The 21678-nt window shown below is 41.7% G+C and overlaps 1 pseudogene and 1 gene segment (V, D, J or C); both read right to left on the bottom strand.

Moving 5' to 3' along the window:
• Positions 1 to 21678, bottom strand: part of LOC115849941 (immunoglobulin heavy constant mu-like) — a 122737-nt gene that overhangs the window by 61482 nt on the left and 39577 nt on the right. The window contains 1 exon segment of the C gene segment in view: positions 10542 to 10583. Within this exon segment, the coding sequence occupies positions 10542 to 10583 (42 nt within the window).
• On the bottom strand, positions 7740 to 8358 carry LOC115849943 (eukaryotic translation initiation factor 3 subunit J-like; annotated as a pseudogene).

The following is a 21678-nucleotide window of genomic DNA, read 5'->3' on the forward strand; positions in this document are numbered from 1 at the left end:
TCAATTAAGTCCATATTGTTTAATGTATATTTAAAGTTTGTGTTTCCTTATTTATTTTCATTTTAGATGACTTGTCCATTGGTGAAAGTGGGGTGTTAAAGTCCCCTACTATGATTGTGTTACTGTTGATTTCCCCTTTTATGGCTGTTAGCACTTAAGTATTGAGGTGCTCCTCTGTTGGGGGCATAAATATTTACAATTGTTATATCTTCTTTTGGACTGATCCCTTGATGATTATGTTATGTCCTTCTTTGTCTCTTGTAATAGTTTTTAATTTAAAGTCTGTTTTGTCTGATATGAGAATTGCTACTTCAGCTTTCTTTTGATTTCCATTTGCATGGAATATCTTCCTTCAGCCCCTCACTTTCAGTCTGTATGTGTCCCTAGGTCTGAAGTGGGTTTCTTGTAGACAGGATATATATGGGTCTTGTTTTTGTATCCATTCAGCCAGTCTGTGTCTTTTGGTTGGAGCATTTGATCCATTTACATTTAAGGTAGTTATCAATACACATGTTCCTATTACCATTTTCTTCATTGTTTTGGGTTTGTTGTTTTAGGTCTTTTCTTCCTCTTGTGTTTCCTGTGTAGAGGATTGCCTTTACCATTTTTTGTAATGCTGGTTTGGTGGTGCTGAGTTCTCTTAGCTTTTGCTTGTCTGTAAAGGTTTTAATTTCTCCATCAAATCTGAATGAGATCTTTGCTGGGTAGAGTAATCTTGGTTGTAGGTTTTTCCTTTTCATCACTTTAAATATGTCCTGCCACTCCCTTCTGGCTTGCAGAGTTTCTGCTGAAAGATCAGTTATTAACCTTACGGGGATTCCCATGTATGTTATTTGTTGTTTTTCCCTTGCTGCTTTTAATATTTTTTCTTTGTATTTAATTTTTGATAGTTTATTTAATATGTCTTGGCATGTTTCTCCTTGGATTTATCCTGTGTGGGACACTCTGCACTTCCTGGACTTGTTTGACTCTTTCCTTTCCCATATTAGGGAAGTTTTCAACTATAATCTCTTCAAATATTTTCTCAGTCCCTTTCTTTTTCTCTTCTTCTGGGACCCCTATAATTAGAATGTTGGTGTGTTTAATGTTTTTCCAGAGGTCTCTGAGACTGTCCTCAATTCTTTTCATTCTTTTTTCTTTATTCTGCTCTGCAGTAGTTATTTCCACTATTTTGGCTTCCAGCTCACTTATCCGTTCTTCTGCCTCAATTATTCTGCTACTGATTCCTTCTAGAGAATTTTCAATTTTATTTATTGTTTGTTCATCATTGTTTGTTTGCTCTTTAGTTCTCTAGGTCCTTATTAAACTTTTCTTGTATTTTCTCCATTCTATTTCCAAGATTTTGAATCATCTTTACTATCATCACTCTGAATTCTTTTTCAGGTAGACTGCCTATTACCTCTTCATTTGTTAGGTCTGGTGGGGTTTTGCCTTGCTCCTTCATCTAATGTGTGTTTCTCTGTCTTCTCATTTTGGTTAACTTACTGTGTTTGGGGTCTCCTTTTTGCAGGCTACAGGTTTGTAGTTTCCATTGTTTTTTGTGTCTGCCCCAGTGGCTAAGGTTGTTTCAGTGAACTGTGTAGGCTTCCTGGTGGAGGGGACTGGTGCCTGTGTTGTGGTGGATGAGGCTGAATCTTGTCTTTCTGGTGGGCAGGATCACATCCAGTGGTGTGTTTTGGGGTGTCTGTGACCTTATTATAATTTTAGGCAGCCTCTCTGCTAATGGGTGCAGTTGTGTTCCTGTCTTGCTAGTTGTTTCGCATGGGGCATCCAGGACTGCAGCTTGATGGTCATTGAGTGGAGCTGGGTCTTAGAGTTGAGATGCAGATCTCTGGGAGAGGTTTCTCCATTTGATATTATGTGGAGCCGGAAGGTCTCTGGTGGACCAATGTCCTGAACTCGGCTCTCCCACCTTAGAGGCACAGGCCTGACACTAGGCCGGAGCACCAAGAACCTGTCAGACACACAGCTCAGAAGAACAGGGAGAAAGAAAGAAAGAAAGAAAGAAAAAAATCAAAGAGAATAGAATAAAGTTATTAAAATAAAAAATTAGAAAAATTATTTAAAAAATTAAAAAGTAATAATAAAAGAAAGAAAGAAGAGAGCAACCAAGCCAAAACACAAATACACCAATGATAACAAGCGCTAAAAACTATACAAAAAAAACGCCCAAAAAACAAACAAGCAAAAATGGACAGACAGAACCCTGGGAAAATGGTAAAAGCAAAGCTATACAGATAAAGTCACACAAAGAAGCATTCAGATACAGACTCACAAAAAGAGAAAAAGGAAAAAAAAATCTATCTATCTATCTATATATATAAAAAGGAAGAGATCAACCAAATCAATAAACAAATCTACCAATGATAATAAACTCTAACTAGTAAACTAAGATAAACATAAAACCAAAAGGAATTAGATGCAGAAAGCAAACCCCATGTGTACAGTTGCTGCCAAAGGCCACCTCCTTAATTTGGGGTGGTTCTTTGTCTATTCATGTATTCCACAGATGCAGGTACATCAAGTTGATTGTGGAGATTTAATCCACTGCCCCTGAGGCTGCTGGGAGAGATTTCCCTTTCTCTTCTTTGTTCGCACAGCTCCCAGGGATCAGCTTTGGATTTGGCCCCGCCTCTGCATGTAGGTCACCTGAGGGCGTCTGTTCTTCGCTCAGACAGGACGGGGTTAAAGGAGGCGCTGATTTGGGGGCTCCGGCTCACTCAGGCCCGGGGGGAGGGAGGGAGGGGCATGGAGGTGGGGCGAGCCTGCGGCGGCAGAGGCCAGCGTGACGTTGCACCAGCCTGAGGCGCGCGGTGCGTTCTTCTGGGGAAGTTGTCCCTGGATCCCGGGACCCTGGCAGTGGCGGGCTGCACAGGCTCCCCGGAAGGGAGGTGTGGAGAGTGACCTGTGCTCGCACACAGGCTTCTTGGTGGCGGCAGCAGCAGCCTTAGCGTCTCCCGCCCGTCTCTGTGGTCCGCGCTGTTAGCCGCAGCTCGCGCCCGTCTCTGGAGCTCCTTTAAGCGTCGCTCTTAATCTCCTCTCCTCACGCCCCAGGAGACAAAGAGGGAAGAAAAAGTCACTTGCCTCTTCGGCAGGTCCAGACATTTTCCCAGACTCCCTCCCGGCTAGCCGTGGCGCACTAAACCCTTCAGGCTGTGTTCACGCCGCCAACCCCAGTCCTCTCCCTGCGCTCCGATCGAAGCCCGAGCCTCAACTCCCAGCCCCGCCCGCTCCGGCGGGTGAGCAGACAAGCCTCTCGGGCTGGTGAGTGCTGGTCGGCGCAGATCCTCTGGGCGGGAATCTCTCCGCTTTGCCCTCCGCACCCCTGTTGCTGCGCTCTCCTCCGCGGCTTCGAAGCTCTCCCCCTCCGCCACCCGCAGTCTCCACCCGCGAAGGGGCTTCTAGTGTGTGGAAACCTTTCCTCCTTCACAGCTCCCTCCCACTGGTGCAGGGCCCGTCCCTATTCTTTTGTCTCTGTTTATTCTTTTTCCTTTTGCCCTACCCAGGTACGTGGGAAGTTTCTTGCCTTTTGGGAGGTCTTCTGCCAGCGTTCAGTAGGTGTTCTGTAGGAGTTGTTCCACGTGTAGATGTATTTCTGGTGTATCTGTGGGGAGGAAGGTGATCTCCGCGTCTTACTCCTCCGCCGTCTTGAAGGTCTCTCCCTTCTGTTTAGTTTTAATTCAAAGTGCAGAATAAATATCCAAGAGTCCATACAGATATTAATAAATGATTGAAGGAATAAAGCATGTGGAGGAGAAGAGACCAATCTCCCCCAGAGAAGAATCCCACATAATTCCATGTTCCCCATTCTTCCATTTCAAGGTTAAGGAGCATCGACCCTGCCCGTTGAGGGTGGCCTGCACTCAGAAACTTAGGAGAACTTCTGGGTGTCCTTAAATTTGTCAACAAGTTTTTAGACATAAGACTGAAAGCACGATCCATGGGAAAGAATTGATACATTAGAAAGCATCACAATGAAAAACATTTGTTCTCTGAAAGCCCCTGTTAAGGGAATCTAATGGCAAGCCACAGACTGGAAAAATATATTTTCAAATAGCATATTTGGTAAGAACTTGTGCTGTGAATGCACACGAACACTCATAACTGAACCAAAGAAAGTAAGCAAGCCAATTAAAAGTGGACCGAATTTCTGAACTCACCAAGAAAGATGGACAGATGGCAAATAAGCACTTGGAAAGGTGCGCCATGTCACATGTCATCAGGGACCGCAAGCTGCAACAACTGTGAGGTACCACTGCATGCTGAGAGGCTGGAACGCAGAACATGGACGTACCAGGCTCTGGTGAGGACCTGGGCCACAGGAGCGCTCGCTCATGGCTGGGCGTGTAATGTGGCTAAAGCACCTGCAACACGTGTTAGCGCTTCTCCATGGAGACAAACCTGGACTGCCCATGGGGTGGAGCAGTTTGCTCTCAGCTAGGTCCCCAAGTCACTTAAAGACTCAGGTCCACACAACAGCCTCCTGGAAAGGCTCGTACCTGCGTTATTCACTCGAGCTTCTCCGTAGTCCCTAAATTTTGCTTAGGGTGTTTATTGTACGGAACATCCCTCCTATACCAGTAAACACATGTTTCTAACCCCGTTTTCTCTGGAAGGCTTTAATCCAATCATCCCTGTGTTTCCTCAGTCCCAGCACAGCTGCCCTGTCCCTCAGGCTTCTGAAACACTCAGGATACAGGTTATCACATTGTATGTTTGCATAGTAAGACATGGCTGTGTCCTCAGATCTCAGACTGCTCAGCTCCATGTCGGCTGTGCTGGTGGAAGTGTCCACAGTCAAGGTTTCTCTGCCCTTCAACTATAGTGCATAGCCTGTGTCACCATCGTTAGGGGAGATTTGTCCATCCACTCAAGCCCTTGTTGAGGGGCATGTGGCAGCCAGATCATAGCGTAGCTGGTGAAGGCATATCCAGAAACCTTGCAGGAGACCTTCCCTGATACCCCAGGTCTTCAGCTCAGCCCCAGACTGCACCAGCTGGACCTGGGAGTGGACAGCCGTGGACAAGAGACAGAAGTAGGTGGAACGTCCCTTCACTGATCCTAGATCCCTCCTCAACCCAGAGACCAGGGAGCCCCTTACCTGTAGCCACTGTGACCAGGAAGAGGACTCTCCAGCCCCAGTCCATGGTGAGGGATGTGCTCTTGGGGTTCTTGTGGAGGAAGGGGTGTGGTTGTTAGATGATGTTCTCAGGGCTTGGAACATCCATATTTAACCTAGGACACACCAGCTCATTTGCATATTCATGAAGCTGAAAATTTTGTATTTAATACATGGACCATCTTACAAGAAGCAGACTGATGACCCCTAAACCATGCTTAGTGGGAGGCTGAGAGTCCACATCCTCACCCTCGTTTGAGGACATGCATCTCCTGCCATGTTCGTAAACACTGTACAGGCAGAGCTCCTCCCACTGAGGGACCCGCCCACTTAGGACAAGGTCCTCATTGTGAACCAGCCTTTGAATGGCACAGACGCCTGAACCTGTTCTGGGCTTTCATGTCTGAATATCCTATTTCTGGAATCAGTGTGTCCCCAAAATCTGCAACCACTGGGTAAACAGGCAAACAAACACACACACACACACATACATACATATCTTGAAGCCCTGCTTCTCATTGTCTTATTGAGTTAGGTAAGTGTTTTCAATAGGACCCAATATTAAACACTTCAGCAGTCCTTGTCCTACTAATTATTGTTTTCTTCCCCCAGTTTCAAAGGAGTTTAATATTATTTACATAGCTAAGGAACAGATGATACATTTCCATTTATTAGAAACTGACCTGTATAATAAAATAGATTTTAAATTCAGTGTATGTCATTATTACTGCTAAGGAAATCTTAGCCCTTGTCTGCCTTAAAACAATCTTTATTGGCTGTAATTATTGCTGTGTAGTCACTGCTTTCGGTTAATTCCTCAAATCATTTAGATGGTCCTGTCTTCCACTTAGTGGTCTACAGAGCTTTGACTGAGGCTCCTACTTCCTGTGTAAGAGAAATTTAAAACATTTTTTGCTCTGTCCCTACTTTTTATTCTGTGGCAGTTTCAAAATAAGACTCCAGCCACAGATTTGGTTAAATTGCTTAAAAGAAAATATATAACAGAGAAGATCACCCAATCTCTGCTTACAGCCACAACCTGAGTTATAAGCTCAATTACTCCAAATAAATAGTTCTTCTAGGTACTTAATTAGGCCTTAGTATCTACACAACCAAGCAATTTCCCCAAATAAACAAGAAGAGGGAGGCAGCCCCGTACCGTCGTTGCTCTCGGGAGACACTATTAAGGGCCTCGCAAAGCATTTTTGTTTTAAAACTGCGTCTACTCATCAAGCACTGATTAAGCTTTATAAATATACAGAGAACTCTAGTCCCAAAAGCTTTGTTCTATACTCTCCAAAAATATCTCTTAGGAGGTAACACAAAACTTAAGTCCTCACAATAGTGACTTTATTAAACTAGTTGCTTTATAAAACATTGCAGGGCTTCCCTGGTGGCGCGGTGGTTGAGAGTCCGCCTGCCGATGCAGGGGACACGGGTTCGTGCCCCGGGCCGGGAAGATCCCACATGCCGCGGAGCGGCTGGTCCCGTGAGCCATGGCCGCTGAGCCTGCGCGTCCGGAGCCTGTGCTCCGCAACGGGAGAGGCCACGACAGTGAGAGGCCCGCATACCAATAGGGAGGGTGGGAGGGAGGGAGACGCAAGAGGGAAGAGATATGGGAACATATGTATATGTATAACTGATTCACTTTGTTATAAAGCAGAAACTAACACACCATTGTAAACCAATTATGTTAAAAACAAAACAAAACAAAAAAACATTGCGGATGTCATAATTGTTAACATAACGATTTACCAAACTGTAGTTACGTGGCGCAGTTTGCTGAACACGTTTTATAAAGGAAAGGAAATGCCAAAACCCTATTAAAGCTTATCCACTGCAGCCTTGGAGAACAAAGGAGATTTGTTTCTCAGACACTGAAATCAGGCAAACAAAGCAGGTGAGGAGCTTCCCTCCCCCATCTGAAGCACTCCATCAGTAGAACAGTCTGATAAATAGAAACTAGACAGTCTATGCGTCCAAGAGATTCCACAACTTGGTAATGCAATAATGGAGAGGTTTATCTTCTTCAGCTTCAAGGTTGGAGGGTTTTGGTCATTTAATTTTTAAGTATCAAACTCGTGCTTTTCAGCCGCAGTATCTTCACTCTGAGATAAGCAGTCTTCTTCACAATGTATTTTTAATATTCTCACGCTCAATTTTAAGACAAAGCAATTTTAATACTAGGTGCACACCCCATGCCCTTGCAGCAGACTGCTTTTCTTGACAAGTTATGAAGTAGTTCAAGGAGGTATGGTTAAGGCTGTATTACTGAATGGTGCTGGTAAATACTACACAATTTTTTGTCATGTTGCAACTTTTGTTTCCAATTTAGTGACTGCTGCTATGGAATCAGATAGCAGCAACAACATTATTAGGTCTGTGTTTTTAAACTATGATTTAGTAGCAATGGAGGTTCCCAATTTTAACCCCTTGGCAGCAAGTTCCAAGTTCCCTCATTTGCACGTTAGCACCTAAGTGTCAAGGGCTTAAATAACCAGCACAAAAGATACCGCACTTCTGATTGTAGCATTTGGCAGAACTGAAAGGAAAGGAAGTTGTGCTACATGTTGAAGGGATTGTGGGCAAGTGAAAGAAGACACCAGGAGAAGATAAAATGTCACATGAAGTCTTCATAGTTTTGTACATAACCTCCATCATAACCACCATGATCTGCCAGACCGTCTTTCATGGTAGCCTTTAATCCCCCTCTGGGCACCACGCCTTTCTTCTGCTTTTTGGCTTTGCTTTTCTTGCTTCTGTTTTCCACTGCAAAGTACAGTCAATGAATTGGTAATCTTTTTCAAGTCATCAATTTCCAATGAAATACACACATCTCAAACTAAGGCTTCCAAAAAACTGGCATAATATAGTGATTTTTCATATTGTGCAATTTTATCTTTTAGTAACGTTCCAAACTCTGTGAAGGCATCTCTTGAAGATGGGTTCATAGCATCTATTCCATAAACTGTATTATTAACACCAAAAGTTTCTTTCGCTACTTCGAGGTCTGACTCTTCCTGTAATTTCTTTAGCCGCAGTTTATCTGCTAATTGCTCTGGTGTTAGCACTCTAGGTTCTCCAGGTTCTTCTAACTTGACGTCCTCGTCCTCGTCCTCGCCTTCCGAGTGGTCCCCGCCGGCGGTGCCGCCGCCCCCCACCTTCCGCACCGGGTCTTCCACGGAGAACGTGGCCGCGTCCCAGGAGTCGGAGTCCCCCGCCGTCGCCGCCGCCGCCATCTCAAGCCGGGTGTGAGCCTAATTATTGTTTTAATTGAAAAGAGGAGACTCAACCTCTGAGAGCAAACCCCTCCCCCGTCCCCTCTGCGCCCGCGCCTGGGCTGCAACCCTGTGCTGGGTGGTCCTGAGCGCCCCCTGCAGCCCAGCGCATACCCTGCAGGGGAGGATCCTGCCTGGGCTCACAGGGCAGTTACCTTCCAGCGTCTCTAGTCCAGTATTAAATGGCTCTTTTCTGCCTTCAGAATATTCTTTTAGAGACAACATATTATTTTTAATCATCTCTAGAAATAGCCTCAATAAATCCACATACTCCGTAGGGAGACCCCAAACAAGCATTTTATGAAAACACCAGGGAGCCCCTTCCCTGGATCTGTGGATGCACTGATGCAGTTGACACTTATAGTGAGTCCAGACACTCTCAAGGACTTTGGGGGCCTCTCATCTCCTGGAGGCTCCTATGGTCTAATATTATGTCAGAGAATAGCTGAGCATAGAAATCATGGGGCTCAATGCCCACTCACCCTCTACTATTCCCATAACACACACACACACACACACACACACACACACACACACACACAGCCTGATGTTGGCAGCAATGATCCCAAATTTGTCTTTCTTCCCTGAAACTAACACAGGGGCTGTGCCCCTCCCACTGGCACTAAGCCTAGGTGTGTGACTTGACTTGACAAACAGAACAAATGCAAGTAGACAAAGAAAGGTGCACACACATTGGGCTTGCCTGTTTCTGCAGCACCTGGAACCCTGCAGGGGCCCCATAAGAAGGGACCAGGCTTTGCCCCACATTGTCAGAAACCAGTTCAATCACCCCCTGGATAACTCAAAGCAGTGCAGCTGGGGGTCCCCTAGTGACCGCACCTGTGGAGGGGAGACCCCTGAGAGGTCGAAAGAGGAGAAGGCAGAGCCCCTGTCACCCAGCTCAGGTGATGCTCCTCTGTGGGGTAACCTGCATGAGGAGGCAGCGCTGGGCAGGTGAGCTAGGTCGGCTGTGTGAGTTGTACCCTGGCAGGGCACCTCTTCACCAGGACGGCCACAGGTGCCTCCATCCTTGGGCTCCATCCTGCTGGTCACCTCCCCTCCTGACCACCTGCCCCGAGGACCTCAGGACCTGGCATCTGATGGGGAGACAGGCCCACTACTTAGTCAACCACGTCCACTCCACCAAGTCCCTGTGACAAACCTGCTTCCCTTTCTGGTTCTGAGTCTCTGGTGAAGTCTTCATAGGTATTCCTGAACATATCAAATACCCAAGAGCAGGACAGAGGTTTTGGCCATGACCATCAGGGCACAAGAGAGAATGGAATCTGAGGTCCAGGAGTGAGGCGCTCTGAGCCTGGTCTCCAGCTGTAGGTACCGAAGCCCCAGTGCTCTGGTGTCCTGGATGTGGTCTCGGTGCATCACTAGTTCCCCTCCCCAGAGAGAGTCTGCACATCGTGCATCTTTCGGTGTTAATCCACTGCCAGGACACTGAGGTGGGGGTCATGTGTGAGGAGGGGGCTTTCTACATTGTTAAGGCTTAATACCTGTGGTTCAGTGGAACTGAGTCTGGGCTGCCACCTCCATAAGCGTCTCCAGTGTTGTGGCTCATCCCCTGCCGCTACTCCCTCCCAGGCTGCAGTGTCCCCTGTCTATTCCTTTTTAATCTCTTAACCTGATAGCTGTGCCCCCTCCCTGGGTCTGGAGAGGACAAGAATTCCTACTCACATCCTAGGAGAAGCTTGTGGAATAGTTCTTCCTCTGGAGGGTCTGCCTGATGGAAGTTCTGGGTATGTTTCCATATTTCTCAGTTGTTAGTCTTTGCTTCCCTCTATCAGATGTCATGAAGGGATAAATATGGACCCTTACTGTGAGCACTTGGATGTTTCTGGGGTTAAATCCCACAAATTATGGAGTGTGGACCCCAGAAATTCTCATCCTCACACCGGTCCACCCTGGTCCTGCAGACTTGCATAATTATTCAACAATAGGTGCTCCCCCAGCAGCTTCTCTTCCAGGTGGGCAGATCTCACCGGGATTCTAGACGTGCCCACCTCTCTAGTTTTGGGGTGGGGGTTTCCCCTGCAATGTCAGGACTCTGTTAGGTTCAGGGAGATTATTCGTGTTCAGTTTATTCAGAATTTTCTTGCTTTAAGGACGGAAATGACCATTTCCAAACGTGTTACCTGTTGATGCAGAAACCAGAAGTACCAGAGGTCATCTTTGACCTGTTAGTAAAAGGAGGAATCTAATGTCACTAAGTGTGAGAGGATCCTGGACAGACATAACTGAACATAGGAAGACAGGGATGAAGGACACAGCAAGACTCTTACATAAAAGTCTCAGATTCCAAACCTCTCACCAAAAGGCTGGAATTCAAAAAGTACAATAGGTGAGCTGGGTCATGTCCCTGGTGACAAAGTTCTACTCATAAGGCAGGAGAGAGTGTCTCATGGGGCACCCCTGGTTCCCGAGGAGCTAATTTCGGGGAGGAGTCATCCCCCTACCCCCAGTCCCTTTCCATGTCTGCATGTGGCCTTGGGAATGCTGTCACCACCTCCATACGGGGTGTGGGTCAACTGGGGGTGAAGCTGACATGTGCGTGTTCCATGTGGAAGATTGTTCAAACCCCCTCTCTGGGTACATGAACTGTTGAATCTCCCAAGCCTGGAAACACTCACCTGGGCTCTTGTTTCATTAGTTTGTGATTTTCCTCATTGTTTACTCAGTTCAATCTGTCTTCCTACACTATCTGCTGAAATAGCCTCACATAATTATCTAAAGCCATTAAGATAAAAAGTGAATTGAAAATCACTAAGTTCCACTGAGCTCAAAGTCAGCGTTTGTTGCATTAGACAGTCACGAGACATGGCTGACCACCAAGATGGTGCTCACAATGGTTTCATCTTCAGCAGGGAAAATTCTGTACATTCCTTAGATGTGTTAGGCTCTCTCACTGATAACCTTGACCTGGTGTAATGTTTTCATGGACCATACCTCAAAATTAAAACTGAGATTATTAACCAGGAATTAGTATTATTAGCAAAGTCTTTGCTTTAGAAGATATTCCTCTATCTGATGTAAAATCCACCCAAATGATAGAAGTTACTGCAGTTACTAGAGCTTGTCAATTGGCGAAGACCAGAGAATAAACACATAGGTTTGGGGAGTAGCGCAAGGTATTGGATTGTTTTGAAAACAAAGCAGGGTGTCGTCTCACATCTGCTGGAAACATCATCAGATAAACAACAAGGTAAGGAACTTTTAGACAGGCCTACACCCTAGAGACTTGGCATATAAAGGGGAAGGCAGTGCAAAATTAGATACTATGAAAGCTGTAGATAATCCTGTAGCAGATCATTTACCCAAGAGTAGCCTTAATCTTGTTCTCACTTTTCTAGACCCTGAAAAATAAATCTCTGGGAATTCCCTGGTGGTTCAGTGGTTAGGACCCTGCGCTCTCACTGCCGAGGGCCCGGGTTTGATTCCTGGTTGGGGAACTAAGATCCCACAAGCCATGCAGTGTGGCAAAAAAAAAAAAAAAAAAAAAAAAAAAATTCTGGAGGCACCCAAGAAAGTCATAAGATATACAGTCTTAAATAAGAAATTGATTTTATGTAAAAAATAATAGAAAAATTCGAGTTAGCAACTTCATTCAGGTAATCTGCAATCTCACATTTTGTGACATCGGATATTTTCAAATAAATATAAGTTAAACTTCTCTGTTAATCTTCTCTACATGGTACTGATAGGCATAGAGTAGGGTACTTGAACAATTAGTTTAGAAATCTCACGAGGGGATTAAAGACAGAAAGGGAATTATAGGAGTTTGGGAGACGTCTGTAAGCTAATGACCACTCAAGAAAAGAATCCAGTAACCAAGCAACAATCTGCTCTACCTAGAAGGAAGACCAGGCGCATCCAAGTGCCAGACACACTCAAGCCACAAATCCTGATAGTTAAAGCACAATAGACGTGTGGTCGGAATCTTGTTACATGAAGGCAGGGAGTTAATAATCCTTGAAGAGTAGCATGTCTGCATGTAGCCAGGACAGAAATATAAGTGAGAGGGGACATTTTACAGAAACCTGAGATGAATTACCATATTTTAGTATATGTTGCCGCCCTTCTGCTAATATACATATGATTTAAATAGTGTCATGACCTTCCGGGTTAAACCATACAGGGTTAAAGGAGGAATTGGTGATGTAAGACTTGATGTCTACCCAACAATGACAAAGAAGGTTTTCTTCACCCCTCCCACTTTTTCATTGATTTTAAAAATGTGGCCCTCGGGCTTCCCTGGTGGCGCAGTGGTTGAGAGTCCGCCTGCCGATGGAGAGGACAAGGGTTCGTGCCCCGGTCCGGGAAGATCCCACATGCCGCGGAGCGGCTGGGCCTGTGAGCCATGGCTGCTGAACCTGCGCGTCTGGAGCCTGTGCTCCCCAATGGGAGAGGCCACAACAGTGAGTGGCCCGCGTACTGCAAAAAAAAAAAAAAAAAAAAAAAAAAATGTGGCCCTCTTTGTTCTCTGGGCTTGGCTGCCCACTTGTGTCTCTCACAAGCATCCTATGCTAATTAACTCAGACTTTGCCTATAGCTTTGCCGCTGGCTGAATTCTTTCTGAGATGGGACAATAGAACCCGATCTCCAGAGAGTCCAGACGCCAGGTTAGCTGTTTCAATCAGATGACAGTGGGTTCCAGTCCCCTCTTGAGTCAGAGGTGGTGGGTACATGCCCCATCTGAAGGAGTGTGAATTCAGTACAGACAAACTGGTGACTATCTTAAATCAACACATGTGGAAACTAAAAACAAACAAATAAACAAAAAACCCCACAAAAATCATAAAAAATACAACTAAGGTAATTTCTCAGTTCTGTGTAAGCAGCCAACAACGAAATCCTGTGGAACTGTAAAGGAGGCACACAGAGACAATCCTCTAGGGCCCTTTGAACACACTGAGATGGATTTAACTCAGCCTCCAGAGTCTGGAATTTGAATATATTTTATTTATTTTATGTCTAATTTCTGGCTTTCTTGAAGTAATTCCTTGCCAGAAGGCTACAGCCCTTAGAGTTCATAGAATGATTCTTGAATTTGTGTTCCACTTGTGGTGTAGCAACATTCATACCGAGTGACTGAGGTGCTCACCTTACAGGAATCTTTATAAAACAACCCTGTAAGGTGTCACTATGACTCAGTACTACACAGTCATCACCATCCACAGTCTTCTGGAAAGGTTGAAAAAGTAGCTCCCTAAATTAAAATTATCCAAAATTTCCAAAACTTGGCCAAAGGTACCCCCCTCAGCACTAGTGACATCATTATCAACTACCTCAAAGAAAAATCAATTTTCGCCCTGTGAGGTGGTAACTGGAAGGACCACGCATTTAGAGACACGTCCCTGCAATACCATCCCTGCCCTATTGCAGTCAGACACACAAGATAATGGAAAGGATTCATGTATAACATCCACTCCTGGCACCAAGACAAAGGTTGCCTGCTCACTACATCTAATCAATAGCCTTCTAGGATATTCAACCAGTTAATTTTATCTATTGAAAGAGACATCAGAGAAAAACTGCCCTTGAACCTCATTGAGGGACCATATCAGGTACTTTTAACAACAAACACAGCTGTGAACCTCCTGAGTGTGGACATTTGGGTATTTGTTTCACAGCTGTCTTAGTCCATTTGGCACCACAAACAAAGTACCATAGACTGGGTGGGTTATAACCATAGACATTTATTTCTCATATTTCTGTAGTCTGAGAAGTCCAAGATCAGAGTCTGGAAGACATGATTCCTGGAGAGAAACTGCTACCTAGATGGCTGACTGTTCCCTGATGCCTCACCTGGTGCCATGGGACAGGGGGCTTCCCTGTCCTCTTTACAAGGCACTGGTCCCACTCAGAAGGTCTCCACCCTCCCGACCTAAGCCCTTCCCCAAGGGCACTTCTCCCAATACCATCATGTTGGGCATTGGGTTTCAGCATGTGTATTTTTGGGGGAAAAAACACTGAACTGATCACAGTAACTAAGGAATCAATTCATAATTCCACACAATTGGAAGGCTCCCCAGGTGAGCCCCTCAAACTGAAGATTCTCATGGATGTTGTAGAAGCTCTGATCTTTGCTAGAAAACTGCTGATGTAAGACCTTCAGAACCAGCTGATGACCTTAGAGAGTGGACAGTTTCTACCCAAAATGTTTGACTAAGAGCTCAAAATCTCTTATGACTTTATTGTTGTTGTTATTATTACTATTATTATGTACTTACATATATTTATCATTATATTTTTCTAAGGACTCAGATGGTTATATAGCCATAATGGCAACTTAGTTTTTTATTTCACTTTTGAATAGCTGCTAATCGGAATTAGTGATTACACTATTTTTTGTTTAATTTTTATTGGAATATAGTTGATTTACAATGTTATATTAGTTTCACGTGTACAACCAAGTGAATCAGTTATACATATATATACATACACTCTTTTCTTTCTTTCTTTTTTTTTTTTTTTTTGATTCTTTTCCCATATAGGCCATTACAGACTATTGAGTAGAGTTCCCTGTGCTATACATCAGGTTCATATTAGTTATCTATTTTATATATAGTAGTGTGTATATGTCAATCCCAATCTCACAATTTATCCCTCCCCCACTTAATCCCTGGTAACCATAAATTTGTTTCTACTTCCATGATTCTACTTTGGTTTTGTAAATAAATTCATATGTACCCTGTTTTGTTTTGTTTTGTTCTTTTTAGATTCCACGTATAAGTGATTTCATGTGATACTTGGCTTTCTCTGTCTGACTTACTTCACTTAGTATGACAATCTCTATGTCCACCCATGTTGCTGCAAATGGCATTATTTTGTTCCTTTATATGGCTGAGCAATATTCCATTGTATATATGTACCACATCTTCTTTATCCATTCTTCTGTTGATGGACATTTAGGTGGCTTCCATGTCCTGGCTATTGTAAATAGTGCTGCAATGAATATTGGGGAGCATGTATCTTTCTGAGTTATGGTTTTCTCTCAGTATATGCCCAGGACTGGGATTGTTGGGTCACATGGTAATTCTATTTTTCGTTCTTTAAGGAACCTCCATCCTGTTCTCCTTAGTCACTGTATCAATTTACATTCCCACCAAGAGTGTAGGAGGGTTCCCTTTTCTCCACACCCTCTCCAGCCTTTATTGTTTGTAGATTTGCGAAGACAGCCATTCTGACCTTTGTGAGGTGATACCTCATTGTAGATTTGGTCTGCATTTCTCTAATAATTAGTGATGTTGAGCATTTTTTTCATGTGACTTTTGGTCATTTGTATGTCTTTTTTAGATAAAAGTTTACGTAGATCTTCCACCCATTATTTATTTAGGTCGTTTGCATTTTTTTTTTTGAATATTGAGGTGCACAAGCCTGTTTGAATATTTTGGAGATGAATTCCTTGTCGGGTGCTTCATTTGAAAATATTTTCTCAACCCATTCTTTGGGTTGTCTTTTCGTTTCTTTCATGGTTTCCTTTGCTCTGCAAAGTCTTTTAAGTTTTCTCATTTGCTTATTTTTGTTTAATTTTCATTACTCTAGGATGTGGATCAAAAAATATCTTGCTGTGATTTATGTCAAAGTGTGTTCTGCCTATGTTTTCCTCTAAGAGTTTGATAGTATCTGGCCTGACATTTAGGTCTTTGATCCATTTTGAGTTTATTATTGTATACATGTTAGGGAGTGTTCCACTTTCATTCTTTTGCCTGTAGCTGTCCAATTTTCCCAACACCACTTATTGAAGAGACTGTCTTTTCTCCACTGTATATTCTTGTCTACTTTGTCATAGATTAGGTGTCCATAGGTGCGAGGGTTTATCTCTGGGCTTTCTATCCTGTTCCATTTATCTATATTTCTGTTTTTGTGCTCAGTACCATACTGTTTTGATGATTGTAGCTTTGTAGTATAGTCTGAAGTCAGGAAGCTAATTCTTCTGGCTCCATTTTTGTTTCTAAAGATCGCTTTGGCTATTCAGAGTCTTTTGTGTTTCCATACCAATTGTAAAATGTTTTGTTCTAATTTTTGAAAAATGCCCTCAGTAATTTACTAGAGATTACATTAAATCTGTAGATTGCTTGGGGTAGTATAGTCATTTTGACAATATTGATTCTTCCAGTCCAAGAACATGGTATATCTCTCCGTCTGTTTGTGTCGTCTTTGATTTCTTTCATCAGTTTATAGCAATACAATCTTACCTCAAGAAACAAGAGAAATCTCAAGTAAACAACCTAACTTTGCACTTAATGCAATTAAAGAAAAAAGAACAAAGAAAACCAAAGTAAGTAGAAGGAAAGAAATAATAAATATCAGAGCAGAAATATGTGCAATACAGATGAAGAAAACAATAGCATAGATCAGTGAAACCAAAAGTTGGTTCTTTGAGGAAATAAACAAAATTGATAAATATTTAGTCAGACTCATCAAGAAAAAAAGGGAGAGGACACAAATCAATAAAATTAGAAATGAGACAGGAGAAATCACAACAGACAGCACAGAAACAAAAAGGACTGTAAGAGACTACTACAACCAACTATATGCTAATAAACTTGACAACCATGAAGAAATGGACAAATTCTTGGAAAGGTACAATTTTCCAACACTGACCTGAAAAATTAGAAAATATAAACAGACCTAACACAAGTAATGAAACTGTAATTAAAAATCTTCCAACAAACAAAATTCCAGGACAAGATGGCTGCACAGGCAAACTCTATCAAACATTTTGAGAAGAGCTAACACCTATCCTTCTCAAACTCTTCCAAAATATAGCAGAGGGAGGAACACTTCCAAATTGGTTCTGCAAGGCCACCATCACCCTGATACCAAAACCATACAAAAATATCACAAAAAAAGAAAATTACAGATGAATATCAGTGATGAACATAGATGCAAAAATCCTCAACAGAATACTAGCAAACAGAATCCATCAACACATTAAAAGAATCATACACCATGATCAAGTGGGGTTTGTCACAGGAATGCAAGTATTCTTCAATATACGCAAATCAATCAATGTGATGCACCATATTAACAAATTAAGGAATAAAAACCATATGATCATCTCAATCAATGCAGAGAAAGCTTTTGACAAAATTCAACACATATTTTATTTATTTATTTATTTATTAAACACATTTATTGGAATATAATTGCTTTACAGTGGTGTGTTAGTTTCTGCTTTATAACAAAGTGAATCAGTTATACATATACATATGTCCCCATATCTCTTCCCTCTTGTGTCTCCTTCCCTCCCACCCTCCCTATCTCACCCCTCTAAGTGGTCACAAAGCACTGAGCTGATCTCCCTGTGCTATGTGGCTGCTTCCCACTAGCTATCTATTTTATGTTTGGTAGTGTATATATGTCCATGCCACCCTCTTACTTTGTCCTAGCTTACCCTTCCCCCTCCCCGTATCCTCAAGTCATTCTCTGGTAGGTCTGTGTCTTTATTCCCGTCTTGCCCCTAGGTTCTTTATGACCATTTTTTTTTTTTTTAGATTCCATGTATATGTCAACATGCATTTATGATAAAAACACTCCAGAAAATGGGCAATTTACGTCAACATAATAAAGGCCATATATGACAAACCCACAGCAAACATCATTCTCAATGGTGAAAAACTGAAAGCATTTCCACTAAGATCAGGAAAAAGATAAGAATGACCACTCTCACCACTCTTATTCAACACAGTTTTGGAGGTCCTAGCCATGGCAATCAGAGAAGAAAAAGAAATTTAAAAAAATCCAAATTGGAAAAGAAGTAAAACTGTCACTGTTTTCAGATGACAGGATACTATACATAGAAAATCCTAAAGGTGCTACCAGAAAACTACTAGAACTCTCAATGAATTTGGTAAAGTTGCAGGATACTAAATTAATACACAGAAATCTGTTGCATTTCTACCCATTAAAAACAAAGATCAGAAAGGGAAATTAAGGAAACAATTCCGTTTACTATGGCATGAAAAAAAAAAAAAAACACCTAGGAATAAACCTACCTAAGGAGGGAAAAGATCTGTACTCTGAAATTTATAAGATGGTGATGAAAGAAATCAAAGATGACACAAACAGATGGAAAGATATACTATGTTCTTTGATTGGAATAATCAATATTGTCAAATGAGGATACTACGCAACATACTCTACAGATTAAATGCAATCCCAATCAGATTACCACTAACATTTATCAAAGAACTAGAAGAAATTAAAAAAAAATTTCTATGGGACCACAAAAGACCCCAAATAGCCAAAGAAATATTGAGAAAGATAATTGGAGCTGGAGGGATCAGGCTTCCTAGCTTTAGATTATACTACAGAACTACAGTCATCAAAACAGTGTGGTACTGGCACAACCACAGAAATATAGTTCAATGAAACAGGATAAAAAGTCCAGAGATAAACCCACACACATATGGTCAATTAATCAATGACAAAGGAAGCAAGAATATACAATGGAGAAAAGACAGTCTCTTCAATAAGTGGTGATGTGAAATTGGCAGCTTCATGTAAAAGAAAGAAATTAGAACATTCTCTAACACGATACACAAAAACAAACTCAAAAGGGATTAAATATCTAAATGTGTACTATAAATATATATAAATGGATACTAACTAAGAGTTTTATAGTATCCATTGTATAAATGGATACTATGAAACAGAAGAAAACATTGGCAGACATCCTTTGACATAACTGCCATATCTTTTTGCATTTGTCTCCTAGAATAATGGAAATAAAACCAAAAATAAACAATTGGGACCTAATTAAAAGCTTTTGCACAGCAAAGGAAATTGAAAGAAAAAAAAGAAAATCTACTGAATGGAAGAAAATATTTGCAAACAATGCAACAACCAAGGGATTAATCTCCAAAGTATACAAACAGATCATAAGGCTCAATATCAGAAAAACAAACAATACAATCAAAAAATGGGCAGAAGACTTAATAGACATTTCTCTAAAGAAGATATACAGATGGCCAAAATGTACATGAAATAATGCTCAGCATCGCTAATTATTAGAGAAATGCAAATCAAAACTACAATGAGGCATCACCTCAGACCAGTTAGAATAGCTGTCATCAAAACGGCTACAAATAATAAATGCTGCAGGTGGTGTGTAGAAAAGGAACCCTCCTACACTGTCGGTGGGAATGTAAATAGCTACAGCCACTGTGGTGGACAGTATATACATTCCTTAGAGAAGTAAAAATAGAGCTACCATATGATCCAGCAATCCCACTCCTGTGAATATACACAGAGTAAAATATAATTCGAAAAGATACATGCACCCCAATTTTTACTGCAGCAGTATTTACAATATCCAGGACATGGAAGCAACCTAAATGTCCATTGACAGATGAATGGATAAAGAAGATATGGTGCATGCATACAATGGAATATTACTCAGACATAAAAAAAGAATGAAATAGTGCCATTTGCAGCAACGTGGATAGACTTAGAGATTATTATACTAGGTTTAGTAAGTCAGATGGAGAAAGACAAATAACATGTGAAATCACTTATATATGGATTCTAAAAAAATGATATAAATGAACTTATTTATAAAACAGACACAGACTCAGAGACTTCAAAATAAAATTCATGGCTACCAAAGGGGAAAGGTGAGAGGGAGGGATAAATTAGGAATTTGGGATTAACATAAACACACTACTATGTATAAAATAGATAATCAACAAGGACCTACTATATATCACAGGGTACCATTCTCAATATTTTGTAATAAGTAACAATATTTTGTAATAATATTTTGTTATATATATATATATAACTGAATCAGTTTGCTGTACACCTGAAACTAACCCATTATAAATCAAATATTCTTCAATAAAAATAACTAATTAAAACAATAAAATTTAGAAAGTAAAAAATAAGCTTTTCTCTGCAATAACATTCATTACCTCATGGTGGGATAATTATAACAAGTCATGGAGAGAAAATGGTAAAATTATATTTAATTGGTTCCAAATGTTATTGTCTAGTCCAACCTTTAACTCCGATTAAAATTAGAAGATAGTTGTAAAAAAAGTGGAAAAAGTAAAATAAAAACAATGACAACAATAATAATAATAATGAAGAGAAAACTCAAATAAAATTGGGTTAACAGAAGGGAGGTTCTCATGCCCTTTGACGATCTCAGAATCCAACAAGAAGAGGAAAGTTTACCTCTAATTTTCTGGCAAGAACTCAGCCAAAGAGAAACCATGGACTCAGTTCTCTATAGCCCTTTCGACCTCACTTTTTCCCTTGATAAAAGAGTTATTCTCTCCATTTTTACTGGGGACTTGCATGTGGCTCATAATGTTGTGTGCATTGTAGGATGTGTGTCAGCACGGATGGACTCTACCCACTAGATAACTAGGTACTGAGAGCACAGCCCAAATGTTACAGTCCAACCCGTGTCCAGATATTTCCAAATGTCCTCTAGGGAAGAAAATGACTCCAGTGTTATATGGACAACAAATTCCAAATATGAACAATACTCATACTATTCCAGTGAAAGGTATTGCATCAAACAGGACTGGGGAGATTTTTCATGCTGAAAGAACTTGGAAATCCATCTGAAGCTGGAAGTAGAATTGAAGTTCAACAGAAGAATCACTTATGTCATTAAACAATTAAAAACTTGACAACTAATAAGAGTAGGTAGTGACCCAAATTTCAAATAAAAGTCTCATGAAGAAATATTTCTGACATTAATTTATCCAGAAATCATTCCGCACTGTATTATGAATTCTAAAGAATGTTACAGTGGACACTTACACGTCTTTTTGGGGATGATCATTAAGTCATCCCTGGAGGATGAGTGATGTTTCTTTTCCAATACGATACTTACATTTCCATATATGTCTATCTGCGTCTATATCAGTTGTGTATAATCCGCTAATGTGGTCATTACAGAAAAACACTTTGTGCAGCTTAAAACAGCAATGGATTCCTCTCAGGCCTGGAGGCAAGAAGTCTAAGATCACGGTGTCAGCAGGTTTGGGTCCTTCTCAGGCCTTTCTCCTTTGCTTGCAGGTGGACCTCTTCTCACTGAGTCCTCAGATGGTCTTTTCTCTGTGTGTCTGTGTGCATCCCTGGTTTACTTGTATGTTCATTACTCCTCTTCTTAAGTGTGACAAAGACCCCTGACCACCCCTTAGCCAACAGGATCCTTGCAATTCTCTTCTCAGCTAGTCTTGACCTGTGGGCTTCTGTGTTTATATGTGCATGGCCAGGTTTTGTCAGCAGCCCTGCTAAGTGAGAATAATG

Source organism: Globicephala melas, chromosome 2 (assembly GCF_963455315.2).
Source record: "Globicephala melas chromosome 2, mGloMel1.2, whole genome shotgun sequence".
NCBI lineage: Eukaryota > Metazoa > Chordata > Mammalia > Artiodactyla > Delphinidae > Globicephala > Globicephala melas.